This window comes from Pristiophorus japonicus, chromosome 11 (genome assembly GCF_044704955.1).
Source record: "Pristiophorus japonicus isolate sPriJap1 chromosome 11, sPriJap1.hap1, whole genome shotgun sequence".
NCBI classification, from domain to species: domain Eukaryota; kingdom Metazoa; phylum Chordata; class Chondrichthyes; family Pristiophoridae; genus Pristiophorus; species Pristiophorus japonicus.
In genome coordinates, this window is record NC_091987.1 from 43,935,497 (window position 1) to 43,946,478 (window position 10,982).

At 43.5% G+C, this 10,982-nt stretch overlaps 1 protein-coding gene across 2 annotated transcripts in view; it reads left to right on the forward strand.

Annotated features, from left to right (window-relative positions):
• The window catches only part of LOC139275719 (choline-phosphate cytidylyltransferase B), a 90,171-nt gene that overhangs the window by 74,312 nt on the left and 4,877 nt on the right, over positions 1-10,982 (forward strand). For both annotated transcript variants that reach the window (XM_070892898.1, XM_070892899.1), the window contains 3 exons: positions 4,962-5,040; positions 7,071-7,213; positions 9,996-10,184. In XM_070892898.1, coding sequence (XP_070748999.1) covers positions 4,962-5,040; positions 7,071-7,213; positions 9,996-10,184 — 411 coding nt within the window. The remainder of the gene's footprint in view (positions 1-4,961; positions 5,041-7,070; positions 7,214-9,995; positions 10,185-10,982) is intronic.

The window sequence follows — 10,982 nt, forward strand, 5'->3', positions numbered from 1 at the left end:
GCCCTTCAAAGACTCCTCCAGCTCCTGCGTCATGTAGGCCGAAGTCAGGTCAAGCTTGGTGAACGTCTTGCCTCCTGCTTGCGTCGCAAATAGGTCTTCTGCCTTAGGTAGCAGGTATTGGTCCTGTAGCGAGAAACGATTAATAATCGCCGCAAATCCTGACCGTGCCATCACTTTTGAGTACTGGAACAATCGGGCTGGCCCACTCGCTGAATTCCACTGGGGAGATGATGCCCTCGCAATGCAGCCTGTCCAGCTCGATTTCCATTCTCTCCCTCATCATGTGAGATACCGCTCGCGCCTTGTGATGAATGGGTCGTGCCTCTGGGACCAAGTAGATCCGCACCTTCACCCTGGAAAAGTTTCCAATTGCTGGCTCAAAAAGGGATGGAAATTTGTTCAGAACCTGGATACACGAGGCCTCATCGACATGTGATAGCGCTCGGATGTCATCCCAGTTCCAGCGGATTTTGCCCAGCCAGCTCCTTCCAAGCAGTGTGGGGCCATCACCCAGGACAATCCAGAGTGGCAGTTCGTGCACTGTGCCCTCGTAGGTGATTTGACTATGGCGCTGCCCAGGACAGTGATAAGCTCTTTGGTGTACATTCTCAGTTTCGTGTGGATGGGGCTCAGGGCTGATCTCAATGCCTTGTTGCACCACAGTCTCTCAAACATCTTTTTACTCATGATGGATTGGCTAGCGCCAGTGTCCAGTTCCATGGCTATGGGTAAGCCATTCAATTTTACACTCAGCATTATAGGTGGACATTTCAGCGAAAATGTGTGCACCCCATGTACTTCAGCATCTGCCTCCTCTCTCTGAGGCTCGAAATTGCTTTGATCCACCATGGGCCGATCTTCCTCTGCCATGTAGTGATTAGCAGGTTTTGCAGAGCTCGTTGGAGGTGCCCCATTGTTCCACAGCTCTTGCAAACATACCCTTTGAAGCGGCATGAATAGGCTGAATGGAAGCCTCCACAACGCCAACAAGGTGTGAATTGCCTTGCATTCATCCTTTGTTGGGGACTCTGAGTCATCTGGGTCACCTGAGGCCTGCTGGCAGTTGCAGACTCGTGGGTTCTGCCCTGTACATTTCTGCTCGCAAACACAGTTCCAGTTAATTTATGAACATTGCTAGCATTTGTGTGCTGAGAGATTTGTTTGGTGTTATCACTGGTGAACATAAACGCCTATGCTGTCGCAATGGCCTTACTGAGGGTCGGTGTCTCTACAGTCAAAAGTTTTCGTAGGATGGTCTCGTGGCCAATACCCAGTACAAAAAAGTCTCTGAGCATTTGCTCCAGGTAGCCATCAAACTCATATTGTCCTGCAAGTCGCCTTAGCTCGGCGACGTAGCTCGCCACTTCCTAACCTTCAGATCGCTGGCATGTGTAGAACCGATACCACGCCATTAGCACGCTCTCCCTCGGGTTAAGATGCTCCCGAACCAGTGTACACAGCTCCTCATATGACCTATCTGTGGGTTTCACCGGAGCCAGAAGATTTTTCATGAGGCTGTAGGTCGGTGCCCGCAGACTGTGAGGAGGACCGCTCTCCTTATTGCAGCGCTTCCTTCTCCGTCCAGCTCGTTGGCTACAAAGTACTGGTCTAGCCGTTTGACATAGGCTTCTCAGTCCTCACCCTCTGAGAACTTCTCCAGGATGCCCACAGTTTGCTGCATCTTTGCATTGGATTCGTATTCTCATCACCAGTTATTGTGTTCCTAACACAGATGAGGCTACACACAGGGTGGTTCAAGTAACAGTGACCTCAGTCTTTAATAAGACACTCCAGAGTAAGGAACAGGCTTATATACAGTGCTCCCAAGAGATGCTGGGAACCCTTGGAACTTCAGGGGATGAGCTCCCTGGTGGCGGTACATGGGAGTGCATGCTTTACAGATACACAACAGAACCCTTTCCCCTTCAGTCCTGTTCCTGTCCAAGTTCCACCATTAATGGAAGCTTCTCTCTCCTCTAGTTAATGAAAAGATTGCAGACTTTGCATACCTAGTTGAGAATCCTTGTGAGAGCATAAATTATGCAAAGGCCAGAATCCCTTTCATTAAGCAGTAGAAGTGGAATTGAGCAGACAGAGCCCTGATACAGTCCATTAGTGGAAGCCCAAAGGTAGGACTGAAGAGAGACTCAAGAGAGACCTAAGCTGCACTCTACAAACTCCAATTTACACAATCTGCCGTGCATTAAATCATCAAAACCTTGTCCTCATTTACAAATCCCTGCATGGTCATATCCTACTTAACCTCTTCAGCCACCTCCAACCTTATTACAGCTAAGCTGTGCCCTTTGGTCCTTTTACTCTCGCCTCCTGTTCATCTCCCTTCCCCCAATCCATCATTGGTGGCAGAGCCTTCAGCAATCTCAGCCATACTCTGGAGCTCGCTGTTTAAAACTCTCCACAACTCTAATTTTCTTCGACTACTACTGCTCACAGCCATTTCAGTGAAGCATTTTGGGGCATTTACTAAGTTCAAAGTACTATATAAAAGCAAATTGTTATGTTTCGTATGAGCTGTGTCATTAGGATTTTGACAGGGTGTAGTGAACTTGTTCTAATGAGCTGTCCCACTTGAAGTGTGAAATATTGGATGAAATAAACATAGTGAGAGAGGAGGTATTAAGGGGTTTAGCAGCTTTGAAAGTGGATAAGTCCCCAGGCCTGGATGAAATGTATCCCAGGCTGTTAAGCGAAGCAAAAGGTGAAATAACAGAGGCTTTGACCATCATTTTCCAATCCTTTCTGGCTTCAGGTGTGGTGCCAGAGGACTGGAGGATTGCTAATGTGGCACCTTTGTTTAAGAAGGGAGAAAGGGATAGGCCAAGTAATTATAGGCCTGTCAGCCTAACCTCAGTGGTGGGAAAATTATTGGAAAAAATCCTGAAGGACAGGATAAATCTTCATTTAGAAAGAAACAGATTAATCAAAGACAGTCAGCATGGATTTTTTAAGGTTAGGTCATGTCTAATTAACTTGATTGAATTTTTCGAGGAGGTAACCAGGAGATCGATGAGGGCTGTTCGTATGATTGTCATTTAATGAATTTTAGCAAAGCTTTTGATAAGGTCCCATATGGCAGACTGATCATGAAAGTTAAATCCCATGGGATCCAGGGCAAAGTGGAAAGTTGGATCCAAAATTGGCTCAGAGGCAGGAAGCAAAGGGTAATGGTTGATGGGTGTTTTTGTGACTGGAAGGATGTTTCCAGTGGGGTTCCGCAGGGCTCGGTCCCTTGTTTTTTATGGTCTACGTCAATGATCTAGACTTGAATATAGGGGGTATGATTAAGAAGTTTGCAGAACATACCAAAATCTGCTGCGTGGTTGATAATGAAGAAGAAAGCTGTGGACTGCAGGAAGATATCAATCAACTGCTCAGGTGGGCAGAACATGGCAAATGGAATTTAATCCAGAGAAGTGTGAGGAAATTCATTTGGGGAGGGCTAACAAGGAAAGGGAAAACACATTAAATAGCAGGGCACTGAGAAGTGTAGAGGAACAAAGGGACTTGGAGTGCACGTCAATAGATCCTGAAGGTAGCAGGCCAGGTAGATAAGGTGGTTAAGAAAGTATACGGAATGCTTGCCTTTATTAGTCGAGGCATAGAATATAAGAGCAGGTGGGTTGTGCTTGAACTGTATAAAACACTGGTTAGGCCACAGCTGGAGTACTGCATGCAGTTCTGGTCACCGCATTACACTGGATTGCACTGGAGAGGGTACAGAGGAGATTTACGAGGATGTTGCCGGGAGTGGAGAATCTTAGCTATGAGGATAGATTGGAAAGGCTGGGTTTGTTTTCCTTGGAACAGAAGAGGCTGAGGGGAGACCTCATTGAGGTGTATAAAATTATGAGGAGCCTAGACATAGTGGATAGAAAGGGCCTATTTCCCTTGGGAGAGGGATCAACAACCAGGGAACATACATTTAAAGTAATTGGTAGAAGGTAAGGGGAAATTTCTTTATACAGAGGGTTGTGGGAGTCTGGAACTCACTACCTGAAAGGGTGGTAGAGGCAGAAACCCTCACCGCATTTAAAAAGTACTTGGATCGGCACTTGAAGTGCCGTGACCTGCAGGGTTATGGACCTAGAGCTGGAAAGTGGGATTAGGCTGGATAGCCTCTTGTTGGCCGGCATTGACACGATGGGCCGAAATGGCCTCCTGCCATGCTGTAAACTTCTATGATTCTAAGTGTTACATAGGAACAGGAGGAGGTCATTCAGTTGCTTGAGCCTGATCTGCCATTCAATTAGACCATGGCTGATCTGGACCGCAATTCCATTTACCCACCTTTGCTCCATATCACACATACCCTTACCTAACAGAAAGCTATCAATCTCAGTGTTGACCAGTGGTAACCAGATACTGACAGACCTAGCATGCAGTTCCATTTGGTTTTACTTTAAATTTCCAACACTGTTGGTTTAACCAGTATTCCAGGGCTTACACAAGAGGAGCTCAGGGCGACTTGGTTTCCAATGTATCTCCCTTCTTTTCCAGAAGCAACTAGCATCAGTTCTAAGTCTATGCTTTTGAAAGCCCCATTGCCTCAGTATTGTAAATGTAAAAATCTTTTCAAATAACTAGGGGTAATTTTCATCTTCAGTATCTGGCCAAGTGGATTGCCCATCTGTGGTCGAACCCACCCAATTTTCATCTCATTGATTTCCATGGAATGAAAATCAGGAGGATTCAACAACGGGCGGATGATCACTCCGCCAGATTACCACCGCACTAGTGAGGGTGAAAACTACGCCCACTGAATCTTTGTAACACAGCATGCTTCATTTGGTATCTCTTATATTCACATCTCTGGTAAGGCTCGAAAAAAAATAAAAACCAGCCGTAACACACAGAGTACATTTGAATCTTAGATACTTGAGTAACTAATCAGTCTGAAATTGTTCATATTCCAACTTATTTGTAACTACACTTTCTTTTAGATTGATTTTGTGGCACATGATGACATTCCGTACTCCTCTGCTGGATCCGATGATGTCTATAAACACATTAAGGAAGCTGGTATGTTGCTGTCAACCTCATCATCAGTTTTGATTAAGTTTGCTATAACTGATAATGGATAGAATGTTGGAAGTGTACCTAAAATGTATTGGTTGGAACCTCTGTTCTTCAAGTATTTGCCTTGCTCTAGTTGTTTATTGCATGCAGTGCAGCAACAACAACTTGCATTTAAATGCACCTTAATCGTCGAAAAATGTCCCAATGAGCTTCACAGAGATGTGAGGAAAATGGACACTAAGTCAAAGCAGAGATTAGGAGAGTCGAGCAAAGAGTTGGTCAAAGAGCTGAGTTTTAAATAACATCTTGGAGGAGGGGAGGGAGGTGGAGATGCAGAGGGGTTGAGGAAGAAAATTCCACTGAAGATATGGCTTCCAATGGTGGTGTGAAGGGATAAACAAGATTCTGGAGTCAGATGAATTGAGAGTTTGGGAGATTTGTAGGGCTGGAAGAGGTTATAGAGATAGGGAAGTATGAGACTATGGAGGAATTTAAACACGAGGATGCAAATTTTTAGTATGAGGCATTGGAGGACTGGGAGCTGATGCGAATCACGAAGATGGGTGTGATGGGCAAGTGGGACTTGGTGCACAATAAGGAACAGGCAGCAGAATTTTGGATGAGGTGAGTTATATGAAGGGTGGAGGATGGGAGGCCAGCCAGGAGACCATTGGAATAATCAAGGATCGAGGTGAAAAAGGCATGAATGAGGGCTTTGGCAGTAGATGGGCTGAGGTAGGGGCAAAGGAGGACAGTGTTATGCTGATAGATATAGATGGTCCTTGTGATGGAGAGGATATGGGGTCGGAAGCTCAGCTCAGGGTCAAACAGGACTTTGAAGTTGTGAACAGTCTAGTTCAACCTGATACAGTGGCATGGTGGCAGTGGTTAAAAAGTTTGTGGCAGTGAAAAAGAAAATGACTTTGGTCTTCCTGTTATTTAACAAGATTCATCCAAGACTAGACGTCTGACATTATGGAGGCAGTAGAGCGGTCGAGAGAAGTGGTGGAGAGGTAAAGCTGGGTATCATCTGCATACATGCAGGAACTGACCCCATGTCTGTGGATGATGTCTTCAAAAAGCAGGATGTAGAAGAGGGAGTGGGCGGGGGAGGATGGATTCTTAATGGGACTTTGGAGGTGACAGTGTGGGGTGGGAAGCGAAGCCATTTGTAGAGAAGATAGGTACAGTTGGAACTAAGCAAGAGCTGGACAGTGGAGGAGAGATGTTGGCGGAGGGTGGCATGGTCCATCATATTGAAGGCGGCAGAGAGTTCGAGGAGGAAGAAGAGGGATTGTGCATCATGTTCACAGTCATAGGGAATGTTGTTTGTGACTTTCATTAGGGCTGTCTTGGTTCCATGGACGGGCCAGCAATCTGATTGGAGGGAATCAAACATGAATTTGTGGGAGTCTATTGCACATTCTATATATAATTCCATTTTTACAATGTTGGAATTTTAAAATTATTTCTATCTGTTCCCCAAATATTCCTGGGTACATTTTTTCAGAAATCTGGCCAGGAGGGTGAAACCTTTGGCTGATCTCAGTATCAGTCAGTGCAGCTCTGTGTCTAACCAGCAGGTGGCACACTGGCACTGCATAAGATGCCAAGGCTCGCAAGTGTTTTCCTTGGGTGAACAAAGCTACCCTGAGGCACTACCCTGCAGACAAGTTGCCAAGTTCAACTGCTTGGCACTACCAGAACTAAACCAGGTTGGACAGTCCCAGCATTGTGAAGTGAAAGGCTCCCACACTGCATTGGCACAACTTTTATTTACCACACAATTTAAGGAAGGAAATAATTTGCATTTATATAAAGCAAAAAGAAAGACTTGCTTCTATATAGCGCCTTTCTTGATCTCAGAACGTCCCAAAGTGCTTTGCATCCTATTAAGTACTTTTGAAGTGTAGTCACTGCTGTACTGTAATACCTTTCATGTCCTTGGGACAGCCCAAGATATTGCAACTAATGAATAATGCTTTTAAATAATGTTTCAGTGACTTATTGCAATCTATTTTTATAATTTTTAGGCATGTTTGTTCCCACTCAAAGAACAGAGGGCATCTCCACCTCTGACCTTATCACTAGAATTGTCCGAGATTACGATGTCTACGCCCGACGTAACCTCCAGAGAGGTTACACAGCCAAAGAGCTTAACGTTAGCTTCATAAATGTGAGTCTCCTATTATCATGTGACCTTTCCTACCCCGCGTATGTTATTGTACGGAGTATCCAAACTAAATGCTAGCTTTGTCTAGCTCAGACTTGAAGGGATTGCTTACAATGCACATTACTCTCCAGCAAAGATTCTGAGTTGCTGGGCAACAAAGTCCCCGTTGACAGTAACAAAAAGCTGCCCCACTGCTTGGAGTCTAACTGATGTACACGCTGCATGATTTTCATGTTGCCCTTAATAGCTGCATGAACAGAATAAAATAACCTTGCTGGTCATGAATTGTGCTGTTTAATGCAGACTGTTAGTTTGAGTCCTCAGTCAGCATTCTTCGAGCTAGTTGTTATTTTGTTTTGATTTCTCTCTGTTCTCTTTGGCCACGTTGCTGCCACATTTCCTTTTTTCAGCTGGGGCTGAGTCACCGATTTCTTTGTGCAGCTAATTGTCAGTGTTATTCCTAGGCTGACCAGACAGTAATTTTTCCTTCCCCTGTCTCTCCAGTTGCTTTGTTCCAGCTGCCCATCCAACTAAGAGGCAGCAAAACATGGGACAGGCAGGCAAATGTCAGCAGCTGTGATTTACTGTTGTAGTGTTCAGAGGCAGGACACCACCACTGCTGGCAGTTGAAAATCATGCTTTATCTCAATTGTATCCATTTGAGAATGAAAGCAAAAGTGGCTTTTGGCATCCAATAGAACAATCTGCTACTTCCTGTCACTGTAAGAAATTTCTAATGTCATATTTTCCGCTCATCGTGTACTAGTGGACTCATAGTCCAACAGTCAGTGGTTCAAGCTGATTGTCAACATTTTAACTGATTTGTTACCGTTTTACAAGAAAGATCAGCTTTTCTCACTCGGCTCGGAGGTTATCAGTGTCAACCAATCAGATTGGTTATAGAAACAGAAAATGCTGAAAATACTCAAGCAGGTCAGGCAGCATCTGTGGAGAGGGAAACAGAGCTAATGTTTCAGGTCGATAACCCTTCCTCAGAACAGTTCTGACGAAAGGTCATCGACCTGAAATGTTAACACAGTTTCTCTCGCCACAGATACTGCCTGACCCATTGAGTATTTCCAGCATCCGCAGTATTTTGCTTTTGCTTTTGTAATCAGATTGATTAGATGGGAGGACTGAAGGCTCTTGGAAGCAAACAAGCAATCAATCAGCAATCACTTTCTCTCACTGTTAGTTGCACATAAACTTGAGGCAGAAATGTTTTCAGATGAGTTGATGGTTTCTGAGGGTTACAAAAGTTACATGTCAGTAAGCTGCTGAAATGCAGCTTTAAAAAAATGTTTCCTCAAAGAAACTTTTCTGAGGCGTGCTCAACAATTGTCTTATGTGATAGTTTATTTTCTTCAAGACTAGTTGATGAAGCTTTTATGAGGTCAGGAAACTGGTGTGAACTGGTTATATTAGAGCATTCCTGCCACTACCCATGCAGAATTGAGGGCATGGGGTTGGAATAGTGATGAGCTTTACTTAATTTAAAGAACTACACTGTGATACCCATATTTAGGATTTTACTAACACGCTGTAAGCTGTGGATAATTGGCCTGTTTGTGGTGAGGGGTAATGCCAAACTAGAATATTGGCAAAAGTTGCCCAACAGCCCCAAAAAGCTAAAACATCCCCCAAAAACTGGCAGGCCAAAAATGTAGGGTTTACATCAAGTGAATTTATCTAATCCTGCATCTGTCTCTGGGTTACCATGGAGTTGCAGAGAGGTACAGATGTGATAGTGAGCTAGCTTTTGTGCATGTAGATTGCATTACTGCTTGGGATTATTGTAGACTTATATTGTAAAAGATTTCAGTTCATAAATTAATGTCATGTATCTGGGGATCAGATTTACTGGACCCTGTAAAGCTGTTTTGACGCCCCTAAACTATTTTTATTTCCATGTTTCAAATATCTGCAACTCTTCCAGGAGAAATAGTTATTGGCTTGAAAGACAGAAATGCAGTACTGCAAAATGACAAAATAAAATGTATCAAATAAACTGTTCTCAGGAGGGCCCCAGGAACCCTCATGCCATCGCTTCTTCCTTCAGTATGTTCTAAATTTACCTCTGCTGCAGACTGCACTTCTGCGTACTTCAGCTTTTACACTGCAATAAAATTAATGTAATGCAGGAAGATAGGAACAAGAGTAGACAATTCAGCCCCTCGCTTAGTCTGCCTTTGAAACCTCCTGCTCCCATATACACAACTTACTGTGCCACCTAAAAATTAGTGCCATCTACAAACTTGGATATACAATTTTTTGTTCCTTTATCTAAGTCATTAATATTTCTGGTGAAAAGGTGAGGTCCCAACACACAAGATCTCCTTTTCACTTATAAGGCCTATCTTTTGGACTGTTTTTGGTTTGTCAGATTTTTGGAATGTTTTAGCTTTTTGGGGCTTTTAGCCAACTTTTGCCACTGTTCTAGTTTGGTATTTATGTGGTAGGATCAGCCTCAGCCTCTCACAGTGCACTCTGGGTCTTAGCTGAGGAAGGTGCTGAGCAAAACATAAACACTTCTTGGAGGGATGTAGGGAGATAAAAGTCTGAAAGACGCTGCTTTCTTGTTCCACCATGTGACTAGCTCAGCATCAGCATTGATAGAGGCCAGAAACAGGTTACCTACCTTCTTGATGAGGAACTGTTTATGGGGAAGGCAGAGAATTTTAGAATGGAGGAAGGTTTTTTTAAAAAAAAGAATTAGATTGCAGTGTATTTCATTTTCATATATTTTATTTTCAGTCACCGAGCTGAACATTTCATTTCTTTTCAGGAAAAGAAGTATCGTTTCCAAAACCATGTTGACAAAATGAAAGAAAAGGTGAAGAATGTAGAAGAAAAATCAAAAGAATTTGTTTACAAAGTGGAGGAAAAAAGCCATGACCTTATACAAAAATGGGAAGAGAAATCGCGTGAATTTATTGGAAACTTTTTAGAGCTGTTTGGCCCAGATGGAGCTTGGGTGTGTATTTAAGTATAATTTCCAAAAAGTTAGTGGAAAAGTTCTATGTCAGTTATCTACCATAAGTATTACAAAAGCTCACAGTACCGACAGAGAAAGCCTAGGCAGAGCTAACTTCTTTGTGATTCCTGATAATAAACACAGGTTTCTCAAGGCACTTTTATGTTGACCTAAAAGACTGCCATGCAAACACTACTTTAGACACATGTGATGGCTAAGCATCATTCCCCACTTTTTAATTTAGTAGCATATTGTAAATTGTAGACCATAGGAGAGAGGAGTTGTGTTTTCTGCAGGTCAATGGTGGCTACTGAGACCCAGAGAGAATGAGATCTTAGGCTCTGGCAGAGTTTTTGAATTTCTCTCCTTTATACTGTTGGGGGACAATGGGGGTGGAGTACCAAGCTTCTAAAGCATATAATAAAAGGCCTACATAGGTCTGCATAAAGGCAGGACATACCATATATGTAGCTTGGAGTAAGTGCAAAGCTGGCTTACAACAATAACAACAAATTTAGGGCACCGCGTTGTTACTGGCTGGTATGGAAAGTTTTGTGGGAGTAACTGTAACAAAGTTCCTGCTCCTCTGCCAATAGTAAGTAGTGAGCATTATTGGTTTCTGCATCAGATGTTTTCAGTTGCAGTGGTGAACTAACTCCAGGAATTCCTCCACACAAGACCAGCTGAGAGTAGCACGGTCTTGCTGCAGAGCAAAGGAAAGAAAAGTATTTTAAATAAATGGCTGCCATCCAAAAGTAGATTGGATTACTGTTTTTCACAAGACAAAATAAAGCTACT